At 36.4% G+C, this 19,314-nt stretch overlaps 1 protein-coding gene across 1 annotated transcript in view; it reads right to left on the reverse strand.

Annotated features, from left to right (window-relative positions):
- SLC9A9 (solute carrier family 9 member A9) overlaps positions 1–19,314 on the reverse strand; it is a 510,696-nt gene that overhangs the window by 376,864 nt on the left and 114,518 nt on the right. Inside the window, exon 5 of the mRNA XM_081806463.1 lies at positions 6,984–7,099. Within this exon, the coding sequence (XP_081662589.1) occupies positions 6,984–7,099 (116 nt within the window). The remainder of the gene's footprint in view (positions 1–6,983; positions 7,100–19,314) is intronic.

Consider the following 19,314-nt stretch of genomic DNA (forward strand, 5'->3'; position numbering starts at 1 on the left):
AACAACAACAACAACAACAACAAAAACCCCACACTATTATAACTGCTTCTGCAAGTCTACAATCTATGGCTTGGTGCTCTGGAAATTTTTAAGCCACTGAACAACTGGTAAACAGGGAGAAAGAAATATTGGCTGTGTGGCCAGACAAGAAGAAAGACACATATTTTTTGTTTTAGTTGAATATATCCTTTTTGGAGGACAGAAACCAGTATTGCCACTCAGTTGGAAGTTCAGCCATGTGCTGCGAGTTCCACCCTCGTCTTGAGTCACTGTCCCTCCTGGGGTCATGAGACTCCTTATCTCTGAGAGTGATCTGGAATACTCAAATGCTTCACATTCTCTTTGAGAAGAGACTCCTTTTCAAGCTCTACATTTTGCTCTAGCAGTTTCTTCTACAAATATATTAATTCATTAATTTAGTAAGTATTTATTAAAAACCTATTGTTCTAGATACTAAAAATATAAGAGTGGAAAATGGGGGGAAAACAGAAAAAAAATGCTCCTTCCTCACAGGGGACAAAAAAATAAGGAAATAAATAGTAGGTCAATAGTGACTAGTGCTGTACAAGAATATAAGGCAAGGAAGGGGGATGGGAAGCATCATGATTTGTCTATGAGTGTGCAGCAGAGGAGATGGGGTATAATTTTTGATAGGATGGTTAGGAAAGGCCTCATCAAGGCGACATTTGGGCAAAGACCTGAAGAAAGCAAGGAGGGAGAAACAACAAACGTAAATGTGCTGAGACAGCAACAATATTGATGTGCTGAGGAACAGCGCATGGGTACACTGGGACTCCAAAGTGTCTTTATACACCTTAATGACCTCTCTCTTTATCTTACCCACTCTCTATATAAAGGGACATTTTAGACTTATTAATGAAAATCACTATCTTGGATAGTCAAATTTACCAAACTGAGACCCAAGTCAATGATGAAAGAGACAGGAAGATAGTATGAGGTTAGAGGGTTCCCTTATGGGCTCTGGCCATTTGTAAATTGAAGGATATTAACTAAAGCATCATTTCCAGTTGTTGCCATATTGTTTATTTTTTCTCTCCTCTCCCCCACCCTCCCACTTTTCCTTATCTAAACACACTGGAAGAGATGAGCTGGCTCACTGATCAAGCCCTCTAAGTGCTTCTCTCCTCTCCTAACTCTGCCATTTACCATACATGATCTCTTTGGGGGCTCTGCCTTTAATCATCCACTTTCTGTTAAGTGCTGCTGATGGCCTTTACACCATCAGCAGGATCTCTGTCAGTGAGGAAAAGAGGAAATTAAATCAATCAAATAATAGTCAAATCATCCTAACTGGAGGTAAACTGAAAATTGGCCAAGGAGAGTCAGAAACATGCAGGAAGAATTAGATTTAAGTTTAAATATGTGTCTATAAAAGAAAAATATGAATAGTTAATAACACTTGGCTAAGATTTAGCTAAGGCTAAAGGGGAAAGAATTAATTTAAAGAAGGCCAAGAAAAGTCAGACCTGGAGAGCATAGGTTCTCTTTCATAAATTAGTGAGTCACAATAATTTAGGCAATAAATGAATAATTGTGGGGTAAGATTAACTAGATGTTTTAAGGTTGCTGAAGATCTTAAATTGCACCAATTTAGCAGAGTAGGTTCAGGGTGTTTTAATATAACAATTAGCTAGTAAAGGAAGAAAGCTTAAGTATTCCTGTTCATGTGTGGGTAAGATCTACTATGTAAGATCTTCTCTAACATTTGCTGAATCAGGGTTAGAACCCAAGAATGCCTGGGGTGTGTGGGGGGGCTTTGGGTTGATTTTTAACTTTTTTTTTTTTAAACAAAATCTTGTTTTAAAATGAAAACCAATCTTACAGAAATAAGAAACAGGGAATGTTAAAGCTGGAAAGGGCTCTAGTCGAAACTTTTCATTTTACAGATGAAAAGTCAGTTCTTCATCTGTAAAATGAAGGGGTTGGGAGAAATGAGATCAAATATCTTCCACTTCCAAGAACTCATAAAATCTAGAAAGGCTAAATGGTACCCAAAGTTGCACAGCTGGTGCCAGACTTGGAAGCAGATTTGGTTCCTAGGATTCTCTTTATGGCTGTGAGTCAATTCTGTATTTTAAAAAGTTTAGTCAACCCAATTGTTTGACACAATGCAGATAAATACCCATCTTACCAAGTTGGATTTATTTTTCTATTTCAATCACTTTTCCTGTGTCATGTAAACATAACCTCATAGATATCACCAGCCACAGAAGGAGCAAAGCTTTAACATGATACAACTGTGCTTGGAGCTGGCTGATTAACTCAATAGAATGCAACAAACTTGGCCTTTGGCATTGGGACCAGGAAACAATGGATGCAATGCTTTTCAACATGCAGATTTGTGCAATTGTGACACGAAATGGGACCTGACCATTAAAAGCAAAATGTCCAGATATGGACAGAAAAGAACAACCTTAAGTAACTTGAAATCACTGATGGGTTGAAAATATTTCATCTTGAGTTCATGCTTCCCATCACTACCAAGGAACTTCTACATTTCCCTGGGGCTATGAGAGTGTAGCATGAGATCTTCCAGCAATGACCTGGTAACTGGGTCATCTCTGACCCTGAAGATAGAGCAGTTTGTCCCTCTACACTATTCTGAGGCTCTGATCCTCTAGTCTATACCACAAATTCCTAATTGAGACCTACTTTTATTTCATCTTCTTCCAGGAAATGAGTCAACATCATACATTAAAACATTTTTTCCTCCCCCATACCATAAACAAAATAAAACTTAAAAAACTTGGAAAAATATTTGTAACTTATAGTGCAGACAAAAGGTTAATATCTCTAATACGTTAAAGGCTTCTAAAGCTTGCAAAATAAAAATTAATAACCCTACTCGAGCAAAGCCATCTTATAAAGGGTTCATTTTCAGGAAAAAATGCATATGTCCCTTAAACATATGAAAGATTTAGCCTTACTCACAATAAGAGAAGTACTAAGTCAAACCAGAGGGAGACACAAATCCTCACCTACTCTATAAGTAAAAATCCAAAACTGTGATAGAATTCTGCATTGGCAAAGCTGCGAAGAATAGGTACTGTCATATGTTGCTGGTGTGAAGGCAAAATGGCACAAACTTTATGGAGAAGAATTTGGCATCTAGGAAAATTACACCTAGGAAAAATCCATTTACCTTTTAACTTGTTTCTATAAATCTGGACCAAAGAAACATTGGCAAAATGTGGAAAGGTATTTATTTTAGTGTTATTAGTTACAACACCCATTCATAATTGCAAAGGATAAGAAAAAAACTAAATGTCTATCAACAGACAGCTGGTTGAATAAACCATGGAGTACTCCGCAGTTATAAAAAAGAATGAGAGAGATCTTTACATATAGCTATGGAGTACTCTCTAAAATACTGTTAAAGAAGAGTAAGGTGAAGAACCATGTGTATAATAACATATAGTAGAGTATGTGTATGTTTGTGTATTTACTTAGATTAAAAATAGAAGGGCAAATGAAAGACCAACCAAAATGGTTGGAACGTTAAGGTAGAGGGGACAGGAATAGAAGCCAGATGTCTCTTGTTTTGGTTCTATGGTTTTCACTTTGGAATTCTGTAGCTCTTTAATTTTAACACAAAGTCAAAAACAAAATGAAACAAATGAACATTATTGTATATTCACAAGATAAAATCCATAGAGGAATGATTTCAAGAGCTCTTAAAACAGTAATTTTTAACTGTTCATCCCTAGTCAGATATATCCAAAGGTTAAAAAGAACCACAATGAAATCTTAAGCAGTTTTCAATAATCACATTTTTAAATAATAATGTGCATATTATAATTTTGAAAATGTTTATTTTAAGGAAATAAGAAATTATATATGTAATAGGAAGAAGAAAAGTAGATAGAAGAAAAAATAAAAATTTAAGGCAGTTAAGTAAAATTTCTGTAATCCTAAATTTGAGCTGAAAATACTAACATAAATTTATGATATTATTTCTCCTTCAAAACAAATAAAAATATCTAGAAACAATGACCAATCCAATAGCAATGAAAACCCCTAGTGCCCAAATTTGGTCTCTAAATAAATTTCCCTCTTATAAATGGCTGGTTCCAAGTCAGGGTACAGGAAACACACAAAATAAGGTTGGAACATCTAGTCCTACCCGAAGACAAGAAACCTATGAAAGACCACTGGGGTCATGACAAAAGAATATAGGAGAAACTTGAAGGAGCTCTCAGTTGTCAAGTTGGAGTATTCTGAACATCAAAAAGAATAATGACAGCAGTAGACTGAAACATATCAACCATTTAAAATCCATGTATTGAAATAATACTTTAAAAAAGAAAAATCTCCTTGATCATATGTGGAGGATGCTAAGGAAACAACTCATTATTTTGAAAATTAGTAAATAAAGGGAAAGAATCAATCATTTATCCTGCTTTTTTGTTCAAATGATATCATGGGGGTACTTAAGTAGTTGATCTGGAAAGCTACTTATTTATAGGAGAGTACCAGCTAATAAATACAAAAGGTAGGATAGAATTAGCATACCACTAGCTTGTAACCCCTAATTAACACTGGACTAACTAAGCAGCAACCATCAATACATACTAAAATCATTAGCTAAAATGGGGAATTCTAAAAGGTAATGCTTCCCAAACGTTGATGTGCATATGAATAAATTTAGGATATTGTTAAATTCTAGAATCCAATTCGGTAGATCTGGGGTTGAGCCTGAGATTCTGCATTTACAACAGACAAACACATGGTGCCAATACCACTGGTCAGAGGGCTATTCTAAGAAAGACAAAGCAGCCCCTGACGTTTGGGGGCTGACCTAGTATCATCATCTGAGCCTTGGTGTTCTCCTGCTGCACACAGACCATTTCACGGAACAACATCCGACAAGGTCACTCTATGACCATGATGGATCAAGACAAATACAGGGGTGTCAGAGTGGCTCAGTCAGTTAAGTGTCTAGCTCTTGATTTGGGGTCAGGTCATGATCTCAGGGTCGTGGGATTGAGCGGCGAGTCGGGCTCACATGCTGGGTGTGGAGTCTGCTTAAGATTCTCTCTCTCTCTCCTTTTACCCCTCTCCCCTGAGTGCTCTCTTTTTCTCTCAAATAAATAAATAAATCTTTTAAAAAAGACAAAAATAAGACTACTGCATAATCATGTCTTAACAGAAATAATGAACACTGTCTAAACTACAAAATTAACTAAACATCCCTCTATCCTGGCTATTGTAAGAGGCCACTACTTCTTTACCAATTTTAACTTTAGGTTCAATCCAGTCTTCCCTCATTCTACATGAGACTTACTAAAATGTGCAATTACTGCTGTTTCCTGACAGCCTCTTATCCAGAGCAAAGCTCCAATTCCTTAAACCCTCCCTACAATCACCAAACATAAGCCCAAGCCTGTAATGAATCCTTTCTAACCCTTCTGAAAGCTTCCATGTTTCTTCTGGTGTGCATTTTCCCTCATTACAACACGTAATAAACACATCTTGTTGGGCGTCTGGGTGGCTCAGTTGGTTAAGCGACTGCCTTCGGCTCAGGTCATGATCCTGGAGTCCCGGGATCGAGTCCTGCATCGGGCTCCCTGCTCGGCAGGGAGTCTGCTTCTCCCTCTGACCCTCCCCCCTCTCATGTGCTCTCTCTCATTCTCTCTCTCTCAAATAAATAAATAAAATCTTTAAAACAAAAAAACACATCTTGTTTAGCTACAGGTGTGTTCTGGTGGTTTTTGTTGGAGAAACTGTACAATAGTGTGATGAGTCAGGTTGACAGCTGAGTCACTAATCACTATGTGATGTTTTGCTATAGAAACCTATAAAGTAATCTTGCCCAAAAAGATGAACATAAATCTCATTAAACCTCTAGATTTAACCATCAGTTTTACAAGAAATATGTGGTATAAGGGAACATTTTAAGGAGCCATATTCAGTTCAACCACAAGACAGAGTGCCTACTTTTCCCCCAAACAAATAACTGACAAAAATAGAAGATGGAGGGGGAACATATAAATTAAAAGAGACTCACTAGTCATATTAATCAATTGTAATGTGCAGCCCTATTTGACCCTAACCATTACACAAACTAATAATGATAATGATAAAAAGACATTTGAGGATATTTGAACAGAGACTAGTTCTTTGATAATATTAAAGAATAATTATAAATATTTTTAGGTTTCATAATAGCAATGCTCATTTTTCAAAGTATTTACAAATAAAATGATATAATGTCTGAGATTTACTCTAACATAATCCAGTCATGATAAAAGGGAGTATAGGGGGGTATAGACAAAAACATTGGCCGTATTGGTAATTGCTGAAGGGTATATGACAATTCTTTTTATTATTCTCCCTACCCTTAATGTGTTTGAAAAGCTCCATAGTAAACAATTTTTTTTTTAAGATTTAATTTATTTACTTGAGAGAGAGAGCGAGAGAGAGCACGAGCAGGGGCGAGGGGTAGAGGGAGAGAGAGAAGCAGACTTCCCGCTGAGCAGGGAGCCCAATGGACGGGCTTTGCCAATGGACAAACCCAGGACGCTGGGATCATGATCTGAGCCAAGGGCAGACACTTAACCAGCTGAGCCACTCAAGGTGCCCATAAACAATCTTTTTGAAAATATTTTTTACCCTTTAATTCAGTAGATCATTTTTGAAAGAAGACAAGTTGGATAAAAAAATAAGGTCTATAGCTCAAAATGTCTCTACATTCTAGAGAAATAAGCTGTAATGAATTTTAAATTCTGAAATTCCCACTACTGAAATTGTTTTCAGATCCATTTTTTTGAAAGCTATTAGGATATTCACCTATTTCTTTTCTTTCTTTCTTTCTTTAATCACTAATACATGTATCAACTGCAAGTAAAGAGGAATAAGGAATTATTAGGATGTAGACTCAGGTGATGGTCTTTAGAGAAACATTTAATTTAAATTTTTGATTCTTAAAAAGAAAAAAAAAAACATACTATTTGAGCAATTACCTGGATCTGTAGCTGACATCAGTGAACCAAAAAACAAACAGTCAGTGAAATGGAAGTCTCCATTTTTCAACTGGCCAGCATATACCATAGCTTTCACAAAGCCATACATAATTAACCTGTTGAAGAGAAAAATAAGATCTTCAAATTCAAGTTGAATCCTGTGCAAACCCATGCTATCATAGCTAACATTCTAATGTGCTTCCTGAATATGCATCATGCACAAATTACCACCACTCTGCCAATTCATGGCCATGCTAGCTCTCAGTACATTGTCTAAATCTCTCGACTATGAAAGACACTTTAACCAAATATCCCAATTCATTTACCTGGAAAAAGGTAACAATATTTTATAGCATATTTCAATGAAAATAAATAAATCTCAAGGACATAAAAAATAATCTGTCAAATATGTCATAGTAAATTATGCCCACAAATACAGCAGCTGTATTTTTTGTAAATTTTTTAAATTTACATCTGTAAATGGATTGCTTTTCAGTTTTCATTGTTTTGGGTGGTAGGGATGTCTGAAAAGTGTTCAAATTTCAAGTCTGTCACTGCAATGAGAAGGATTTTGGTCACACACAGCACACGCAGTCAGCCAGTTACTTTACAATAGAGGAGTCTCTACTACTGCTAATGTCAAGACTTCCACACTGGGTACAGAATCACTGTTAGGTAAGAGCTGTAACTTCAGTATGGTGTTGAAAATGAATCCTGAAAGGTTGACATTTTGATCTTGCAAGGATAGCTATTCTTTTCATGAGATTATAAAAGGTTTGTTTATAAGCTTACCAAACTCACACCATGGAACACAGCTTGTCTGTCCTGGTCATCATTTGCCACCCTATAGCTTTTAAATTGTATTTATTTATTTAACTGACTGATTTTTGCCAAAATCCTAGTAGAGGAAATACAGAGATTGGTGAACTGGACCATAGTAAAATCACTATAAGTGACGCTGAGAGTCTTTAGAAATTGTAGATCCTCAGGTCAATAGATGGATGTTTAAATATTCACATGCTTTGAAAGTTAATTTCTTGAAAAATGTTCTAAGGTTGTGATCATGATTAAAAAGGCTAGAAAACAGATATTAGAAATTATACTGTCAATGAAAATGCAGATATTTCAGATTCTGTTAAAAAAAAATTTCTCCATGAGAAAATATTTTGGACACATCTGCAGTTAAATCTAGGTTCTACCACTCACCAGCTATACGGTTTTAGGACGTTACTAAAACTTTCTGAGCCTCAATATCCTTATTAATGAAACAGTGATAACAATAATAGTTAGTCCATAGAATTGTTTTAAGGATTACCTGAGACAATGTACATTTGGTTTCTGGCACACAGTACATTCTCAATGAGGTTATTATTACTGCTAATAATATTTATCAAAATAGGTAATATTTACTTACTATTCATATTTCTTCACATGCTCTAACTCATTTAATCCACACATTAATCCTATAAGGAAACTACTATTTGCATTTTACAGATGAGAAAACTGAACACAGTGTCATCAGGTAACTTGCTTAAGATGACACAGCTTTTAAGTTGCAAAATCCAGATTTGAACTGTGGAGAATTGGCTCCTGAGCCTGGGCTTTTAACCACTACATAATAGTGCCTAGATGAATAGTTCTATATTTTACATTATATATTATCCCATATAATATATTCACAGCTCTCCTATTAGGTGGTGGTTCTAGGTTGTACAAAGGTGCAACAATGGGGTATCCCTAAGAACTTGGAAATAATACTACCCTCTGAGTTATAATTATTAAGACATAATGGGTTTGAGCAGAGAGGGCCAACATCACTGTGAAGAATATGGACTATAGTGGGGAGGCCAAATCTTAACTAGGCTGAAGGTATTAACATATCTGAGAAAGGGTGTGTCATGGGACACAGCATGGTTGTTGGGAAAAGGCAAATCCAAGAGGCCTCAATCATGGCAGCTTACTCACACTCATGCTGGGAAGGGAATTCTGCCAGTTACCAGGTCATTCAGCCTCTTGACAGGTATACGGTAGCTTCATCCAGTTTATTTGTTCATTCAATAGACATTTATTATTTAACCCTTACTGTGTGTCAAGTTCTGTGCTAGGTGCTTAAGATACTGATGAGTGAACAAAACAAAGATCCCTGCCCTTATGAAGTACACAGTTTACCTGATAGACAGCAATAAAAATTATCATAAATTTGAATTATGACTGTTAATTATATCATTCTCTGAATTAGAATTTGCAAGTGGGATCAACACTGGGATAGTCTGGACAGTTACAACATTCACAAGAATGCTCTTCAATAGTCATCCCTTCAGCCTCTTTGGGTATTAACCCAACTTCACCACAGTCCTTTCTCATTTGAGCTACACTTCAAATATTGAGCATCAACCAGCACTGGAATCAGTATAAACTTTAGGACCTGTGACAGTAGTTCTGAATTTTATACCCATTAGTTAGTTTTACAGGCTGGGAATCTAGGATTAGAATTAAAATGACTTTTCCCATATTGCACAGAAGCCATTAGATTGGGTAAAATAAAAAATATATACATATATACTACCCAGGCTTGGGAATATTATATAGAAACTAGAAGTCTCATACACTATTGATGGAAATTAAAGTCTTAATTAAAGTGTCAATTTTTAAATATTCTATAGCTTATTAAATGGTTGCCTACAAATTTACGCCAAAAATTAATTAAATATGTACCAAAAGGTGTATATTCAAGTTATATCAGATTTCTGTTGTTTATAAGAGTGAAAAATTCAAAGAAATCTAAATATCCAGTGAATAAATTATAAAACACATATATATGGGCTAATATGCAATGAATAATATCATATACAAGACTTTATATTAGACACAGAAAAGTAAATTGATAAAGCAAATTATAAAGTGGTAATAATAATTTCTAATTTTATAAAAATTTAACATACTTAGGCATACATATAAACAGGAAAAGATAAGAAGTATATAGTCTAGAATGTTAATGGTGGTTAAATAATGGAATTAAATGGTGACTACTTTTCTTTTTGCATTTCTGCATTCTTCCAGTTCTTTTAAAAAATAGTAATAATAAAAAACAAATAACAACATACATTAGCAAGTGCTATTATGTAACACAATAGATATTTATTATGTCACTTAATCTTCAAAATTCTGAGTTAGGTGCTATAATTATTCCTTTTTACAAATGAGAAAATTAGGACTCAGCAACATTAGATAACTTGACTAAGTCACAGAAGTTAGCTCCTTAACCACCAACTCTGTAAAGCTTTTGAGTTGCTTTGAAATCAGCATAAACACGCATATATGATATACACACGCACACACCTACACACACGATTTGTTTATTTATTTCAAATCAACTAGTGGACATGAAATAACTATAATTCTAATAGCTTACTTGAGATAATACCAAAAAAGGAGAAAAAAGAAGTCCAGTTCAGTTCAAGCTTAATACTAATAACAATGGTCATCATCACTGGTAATTATAATGATCCAATAATTAGTGTTAATATACCATGTGCCATACCCCTTCTTTATAAATGGTAGCTATTTTAATTGTTGTTACATTATTAATAACAACTAGTTATAACTATATTAATTGGGAAGCTAAAAAAACGAAACCATTAGCAACCACCATATTCTCACAGAGTGGTACATTCTATCAGCACTTCACAGAAAGTATTTCAGATGGCTCAGGAAACGGGGGAGATGTGGTTGGATGGGGACAGGGAATCTGGTGAAGTCCAATACATGCAATGCTGTGAAGATGATGGACCTGAATAAGATGTCCTCCAGGGGTCAGTCTGTGGTTAGTGACAGCCTGGGTTACAGGGATGGGCAGAAGCAGAACTGCCTCATAAAAACCAGAACTGTTGATAACATTGATTTTGACAAATATCTACTTAGTGCTATTCTTTGAAAAGCAAAGTGCTTGAGCTATGGAGGATACAAAAGTAGAAACCCATAATCTGCTCTCAAAGAGCAGAGTATTACAGGATGGCAGTCATGTCACTGATGCTAAAAGAAAGCACTGGGTAAAAGAGAATTTGGGGAAATGCCCAACACAATACTCTACACACTCACTTTATTAAGTGTTTATGACATGTGAACTGATTTTAAATTTCCTGAGCTTATTTTACACTATTAAATCTCCACACCTAAAGACTTATTGTGAAAAAAGTTCCATATAGTTAATAGTCTCCTGTGGTGTGCCTCCCTCTCTTTTTTTTTCTTCCTTCCTCTATGTTCATCTGTTTTGTTTCTTAAATTCCACATATGAGTGAAATCAAATGGTATTTGTCTTCCTCTGACTGACTTATTTCACTTAGCATAATACGCTCTAGCTTCATCCACATCATTGCAAATGGCAAGATATCATTCTTTTTAATGGCTGAGTAATATTCCTGTGTGTGTGTGTGTGCCACCTCTTCTTTATCCATTCATCAGTCAATGGACATTTGGGCTCTTTTGTAATTTGGCTATTGTTGATAATGTTGCTATAAATGTCGGGGGGCATGTGTCCCTTTGAATCAGTATTTTTGTATCCTTTGGGTAAATACCTAGTAGTGTAATTGTTAGGTCATAGGGTAGTTCTATTTTTAACTTTTTGAGGAGCCTCCATACTGTTTTCCAGAGTGGTTTCACCAGTTTGCATTCCCACCAACAGTGTTAAGAGGGTTCCCCCTTCTCTGCATCCTTGCCAACATCTGTTGTTTCCCCTATTGTTAATTTTAGCCATTCTGACTTGTGTGAGGTGATAGCTCATCATAGTTTTGATTTATATTTCCCTGATGATGAGTGATGTTGAGCATCTTTTCATGTGTCTGTTAGTCATCTGGATGTCTTCTTTGGAAAAAGCTCTACTCATGTCTTCTGCCCACTTCTTAACTGGATTATTTGTTTTTTGGGTGTTGAGTTTGATAAGTTCTTTATAGATTTTTGGATACTAACCCTTTATCAGATATGCCATTTGCAAATATCTTCTCCCATTCCGTAGGTTGCCTTTTAGTTTTGTTGATTGTTTCTTTCATAGACAGCAGAAGCTTTTCATCTTGATGAAGTCTCAATAGTTCATTTTTGCTTTTTGTTTCCCCTTTCCCCCAGAGACAAGTCTAGTAAGGAATTACTACAGCTGATGTCAAAGAGGTTGCTGCTTGTGTTGTCCTCAAGGATTTTGATGATTTCCAATCTCACATTTAGGTTTTTCATCCATTTTAAATTTCTTTTGTGTATGATGTAAGAAAGTGGTCCAGTTTCATTCTTTTGCATGTTGCTGTCCAGTTTTCCCAACACCATTTTTTGAAGAGACTGTCTTTTTTTCCATTGGGTATTACTTTCTGCTTTGTGAAAGATAAGTTGACCATATAGTTGAGGGTTGCTGGAGGGGAGGTGGGCAAGGATGGGCTAAATGGGTGATGGGTATTAAGGAGGGAACTTGTGATGAGCACTGAGTATTATATGTAAGTGATGAATCACTAAATTCGACTCCCAAAACCTATGTTACACTATATGTTAACTAATAGAATTTAAATAAAAATGGAACAAAGAAAAAAGAAGATATAGAGAGGCAAACCTAGAAGCCAAAACTCCCAACTATAGAGAACAAACTGATGGTTAGCCGAGGAGAGGAGGGTGGGGTCATTCATGGGTTAAATAGGTGATGGGTATGAAAGAGGGCACCTGTGATAAGCATAGAATGTTGTATTACAGTGCTGAATCATCATATTGTACACCTGAAACTATTATTACACTGTATGTTAACTAACTAGAATTTCAAAAAACACAAAAAGGAAAAAAAAGTTTCAGAAGGCTCAATTGCTTGGATGGTTTTTAAGTATGCCATCTTAATGCCATATATCTTCTTTTTAAAAAAATAGTCTTGATCAAGCAATGAATAGATTTACTAGAAAGGCAGTTTTTTTGAATTGCTAGGGATAAGTCAGGGGAGTTGTCAGTTTGGAGATACAGTTGTGTGGACCAGTCTCTTTAACTGTTGGAAGAGCCACATCCCTGCCTGTGAAATCATGTGAAACAGGCCACTGTGTGAAGCTCACTCTGCAGTGGAAAAATCTAGAACCAACAAGCTCTGAAAGCAATATGAAGGTTATAATCTACATCTAGATTTCTGATTTCTATACCCAAACATTTTCCTTTAGATAAATAGTTTTCCCTATTTATTTGTTCACATTTTATGGATAGTTTATATCTCACATTTTCTTTTCTTTTTTTTTTTTTTCTGGAGCATGCATTCAAGAGCAATATCCCACTGGAAAATTCATAAATTCTTTTTTTTAATTTTGAGCTTTATTGAAATATAGTTGACATATAACAGTGTACAAGTTTAAGGTGTACAATGTCATGATTTAATACATGTATATATTGCAAAATTATTACCAAAAAAAGTTCGATAACATATTTATCACCTCACAGTTGTATTTTTCTGTGTGGTGAGAACTTTTAAGATCTACTCTCTCAGCAACTTTCAAATATTCAGTACAGTATTATCAACTATAGTCGTCATGCTATGCATTACATCCCTAGAACTTACTCATCTTATAACTGGAAGTTTGTACCTTTTGATCATCTTCATTCACATCTCCCATCTCCCTCCCTGCCCCTGGCAACACCATCATAGATGTTTCTATGAAAGAATTAATAATTTCTTAATGCTGGGCTGGATGGGGTTGGTAAGGTCTTCTAGCCAAATTCATTTATTCATTCACTCATGCATTCATTAATTTGCTCACTGACTCATTTATAAAACAAAAAATTACCAAAAGATATAATTCTTCCTCTGAGGGAGCTTATATTTTATTGGGGGAACCAGACATTTAATAGCTAATTTATAATTTATTATTTTATTACTATTGTGTCTAAGTCCAATGGAGAGAAATATAGACTGCACATGTGCACACTTCTCCAGTTGGGGAATATTAAAGGGCAGCTTTATTTTATGGAAAAGATCACAAGTTCAACTTTAGAAATGCTGAGATTGAGCAGCCAGTGAGACTGGTATACAGATTTGGATCTCAATGAGGGATTGGCTAAGGACACGGATTTGAGAGCAGACACTGCATGGTGTATGTTATTGCAGCCTTGGGTATGCGTGAAAGTCTGAAGAGAACATAAAGTGGAAGAAGGCCCATGATGGAGACCTGGATCCAGGATTTGAAGTTGAGGTAAAGATGGTGAAGCAGTGGAGGATACCAAGGATCAGTCAGAGACGTGAGTGGAAATCTAGTAGAATGTCATAGGAGTCAAGAGAAGCAAGTGTTTCAAGAAGAAGGGCACTGATAAATAGGGTTGAATGTTGCCAACAGGGCCACTTTACTTATTGTCATTAGGAGTGTGGGAGGAGAGAGGAGGTTGTGATGCAATACACTATTCTTTACCCATGGCTGGGGTCTAAGGCTCTGGGACTGTGGGTCCCTTGGAACAAAATTAAGTGAGTACATTTCCCAAATACTCCACTGCCCATCTGCCTGCTAACTTGCCACCTTACTGGGCCTTCCCTGGAGGCCTCACTCACCTGTGCACTTTTGTGACAATTCCTGCTTCTGTAGCAACTTATGCAACTGCCTGCAGAGATACAATCCCCCTTTATGTAGAGAACTTCAATGTGTCTGGAGAAAATGTGATATAAATCCCAAGCATGAATATGGAATGGGTATAAACTGCAATGCTGACATGCACTAAGAAGTAGAGATCTACTAAAAGATGAACTAAACACAGGTAAGAACTTAACCAGGCATCCTCATTGTGTGTCTATTCATAACCACTACCTGGGAGCGTGCTGGCTCATTCAGGTGTGAAAGGGGATCACTTCTGAGAAGACTGAAAGGAACAATGATGGAAGTGCAGAACTTAGCCACACTCACTCAATGATAGCCTGCACCAACATCCTAGGATGTGTGGCCTCTAAAATTCCCTGAGTAACTTGAGTTCCTCACTTCTCTCCTACTCCCTCACCTCTACTCTATTCTCTAATTCTCTGCCTTCTCCTTTCAGAAAACCATGCTTAGTGCTTGCTGGATATAATCACTGCTCTCTTGCCTCCATCCCTCTATCAACTTGTATCCCCACTGTTCATCCTCTGATGTGGTTTACAAAGCTCTCTCCTTTATTTCATCGAGGTCTTAAATTCCAGCCATATATTCTTTGTTTGCCCATATTACCCAACTAATTTGAAGACAGTATATCTGGGCTGTTCTGTCTTTTGTCCTCTCTGCTCCCATCTCCATTCTATGCACACTTTAGCCAGGTTTGCTAGATCCTAAGAGTTACAAAGATGAATCAGATGTGGCTTCTGTCCTCTAGGAGCTCACAGCTTAGGAGAAAGGATAAGTCATGTGTATAAATGACTGTGCTACTGTTTGAAAAACTGTAGTTTCATTAAAAAAGCTAAAAGCAAAGTGATATGGGTTTCAAAGGAGGAAGGAAGAACATGGTCTGGTGGAAGAAGGTATTAGAGATTAATCTTTCTTGAAAGGCAGAAGGGGTCAGACCTGAGTTGTGGTAGGAGGAGGAACAGGGGTAGTCACCACAAGAAAAGGTAACATGGGCCAACAAAACAAGTGGGTGGTAATACATCAGACATAGACAGTGAAAACTGGGTAACTCAATGTGATGAATTTTTCCACTATGTATTATTAGATAGTCTAATTCAATGGTTCTCAAATTTTGCTGCATATTAGAATCACACAGGGAGCTTTGAAAATCATGATGCCCAGGCTACATCCCAGACCAAGTATATCAGAGTCTCTATAGATGGAACCCATGCATCAGTATTTTTAAAAGTTCTTCCACTGTTCTGGTATGTAGCCAGAATCTAGAACAAGTGTTCTAAATCACATCTTGTCCCTAATGTCCAGACCAATCACCTGGGGACCAGCAGATCTGGAGTAAGGCCTGAGATTCTGCATTTTAATGAGCTCCCAGGTGGTGCCATTGCTGCTGGTCCCAGTCCACACTTTGAGTAGGAGACTCTAAATGAGGACCCTGTCAACTAAGTAAAATGGCTCAGCCATTGTTGCGCATCCTGGTTCTGATGGTAAACTCCTTAATATGGCAGCACTTTGAATTCATAAATGGAGCTTTCTGAGATGCAGTTAGGTTACAGGTCCACATATAGAAAGCACCTAATACCTATTGCTTAGTGACCTGGGTTCCCTGCTATTTATGGATGAAAGATGAAGACTAATGGATAGCATGTGAGGATTCAAGGTGCTATTACTTCTCGGCTCCAATTTGGAACTCCTTATAGAAGAAAATGAAAATGGGGTGGGGGCCAGGGAGTGAAACAATGTCTTATCCACTACAATATAAAATTTAACAGACCTTTATTATGCCTGTGATCTGCAGCTCCACAGAGACTTTTTTCCTAGGTACAGAGACCACCCCCCTTTCCCTGCCAGAGGGAAAGAGCTGGATGATTGTTTTGGTCTCATCTGAGGCTGGTAACTGCAAAGTCCTTCCTACCAAGATTTCAAAAGTGGTGAGAGAATCCTCAAGCTTTTCTTTTTAAATATTTTTAAAAATCTTAGCAGAAACTGCAAGTTTGTTACAAGCCGTTGAGTGCTGCTTAAATAAAACAACAGGTTTCTTTGCTTTGGGATGAACTATAACAACAAAGAAGTTTTGATGGCAGTACCAATGTGTATATGTATATGTGTGTGTGTACATATATATTCACATACATACATATAACTTTTTTTAATAACAAGAAGCTTGTACAAAATATCTCAAAGTATGAAATTCATCTATGCTAAAGCAGCAAGAATGGTGCTTGCTGCCCTGTACATGGGGGCCCTTGGCCACTACTTTTCACTTTAAAGACACATGTATGACTGTTACCTCATTTGCTTTCACTCTTCCTGTAAGGTGGTTAAAATCAAGGTCCATTATTCTTTCACAGATGAAGAACTACCGCAAGATGCTTAGAGGCCTACCTAACACCTTATAGCCTTTATTCTGCCTTTTTCCCTCAAGTGTGAAACTGAAACACTGGTTGGAATAAGTTGTTTAGATCAGGGGAAAAAAACTTAAAAGATATTTAACCCATACCTGTTTAAAAAGATAGAAACCATGACCCATCTAGGTTAATGACTTGGTCAAAATTATACTGAGCCTGGCTGGTAGCAAGCCAGGACTGGAATGCCAGTTTTCTCCTAAAGAGATCTGGCAGAATTGGCAGTTTTCTCAGATTCTCTGCTGCCTGGAATTTTAGCAAAGGGAATAAAACCTGTGATTTGAATATAACTTGATAATTCATTCCCAGAAAATTCCCCATCTTTTTTCATATTCCCTAAATTTGTTTATATTCTTCAGTTCTTACCATTTGCAATCCTAAAGCCAACTGCTTGTTGAAATAAAATGTAAATAACAAGAAAATGCAACTCTCTGGATTTTCCCTAATCACATCAATTTTTCAGCAAGTAGGGAGCTCATAAATAATGTAGATGTTTAAAACATATATCGCTCAAATTAAGACATTATACTATCTACTGTTTGATTGATGGTCTTAAGATATATTATCATTATTGGTGACAAGATAGAATGAACAACTTATCTTATGAGTGATGAAAATCAAATACTAATTCTTTGGCCCAATTCTTCTTTTTCAACCATGTCAATGTATTTTCAAAAACTTTTTGATCTAGAATGGATAGTTTCAAATGCTTAGGATGCATGTAATACAACTTATTACTTGAAATTCCTTTGTAGTTGTAAAGTGAACTTCTTTTGTAACATTTCAAATCACTTTTCAGAGCAGATAGACTGTTCTTATGGACTTCTCTTCTAATAACGAGTTTACCCACTAGTCATATATAAAAGAAATCAACAAAATGCTTTAGAGAACAAGAAAATAATAAAATATTTACTACCATGAAGTAGTTATTCCTTTATAGATCCTGAGCTTTGAGATCACTACTCCTACACCACCACCCCAGCAACACAAACATCTACTAAAGAAGGTTATTTCGTTTCTTAAATATTATTACTCCTAAGTGTCCCTGACATATTAACTGAACAGACTCTAGGGCTAGATGTACATGGAGCCAGCCTTACCAATCTATGGAAACATTTCTGACAATCACCCACTCATCTGGTCTACAACACCAGACAATTAATATAACTTAGTCTTTACCTATGCCCTTACTTCCTATCTACTAACTCCCATGCTCTTGACATATGGACTGGGGTTTTATACTACTGGGCATTGAACTGAAATGTGGACAGTTCTTCATGTCCCCATGTGATTTGAGTTGAATGGACTTTGAATTTAGCTGTAAGACAGAAACTGGTGGAGTGAACCATCAGTAGATGAGGGCCAGGTGAATTGGCCAATAGTTAATAATTTCATTTCTTAACAACTCTTCCTCTGGAGAACGAAGCACATGCTATTATCAAGTGCAGTTTTATCTTTAAGGACACAACACAGAAGGAATAAGTGCCTTCTTTATAAAAAGGAGGTTCAGAGGAAGAAGAAGGAATCAAAGTTGTTTAGTCAGCCACATAATATATTTTTAATTGAGTACTACTATATGCCCAGCTCCTGGTAGAGTTCTGGGCATGAAATGGGAAAAAAAAGGTAACAGGTAGTCTGCTTAGGTACGTAGAGAAAAAACAGACAGTTAAAATCTAGCATGGCAAGTGCCTCTGCCAATTTCTAGCTCTTAGGCAAGTTACCTATCTCATCACTTCCTCAGTTTCCTTGCCCATAAAGTGAGTATAATAATAGTCATCCTTTTGTGTTATTACCAGAGGATCACTGTTGAATGACCCAAGCAGTTCCTTAGTTCTTCCAGCTATCACTTTTGTTGGGAAACACAAAAGGCCATTTAGCATTAACATCTCTGTCAGAGAACCAGTGAATTGAGAAAGGCTCAGATTCAGAGCTTTCAAGAGAAGACTTTCATAAGTTATTTTCAATGTAGAAACATGTTTTCATCTAATTTAACTATAGAAAGTTGATGTGACATCATTAGAAAGATTCTTCATACTTGATCTAGTGTGGTTGGCATGGCACACATCAAAGAGTCCACCTTCGTGGCAACTATAGTTAATGATACTGTACTGCATATTTGAAAGTTGCTAAGAGAGTAGATCTGCATCAATGGAAGTATAAACTTTTTGAAAGATTTTTTTGTGTGTGTGTGTGTTTTTATGACCATTTTCAGTGGCTTTTTTTTTTTTATTATTCTTATGTTAATCCCCATACATTACATCATTAGTTTTAGATGAAGTGTTCCATGATTCATTGTTTGTGCATAACACCCAGTGCTCCATGCAGAATGTGCCCTCCTCAATACCCACC

Source organism: Leptonychotes weddellii, chromosome 1 (assembly GCF_054177405.1).
Source record: "Leptonychotes weddellii isolate Sample4059 chromosome 1, ASM5417740v2, whole genome shotgun sequence".
Classification (NCBI taxonomy): domain Eukaryota; kingdom Metazoa; phylum Chordata; class Mammalia; order Carnivora; family Phocidae; genus Leptonychotes; species Leptonychotes weddellii.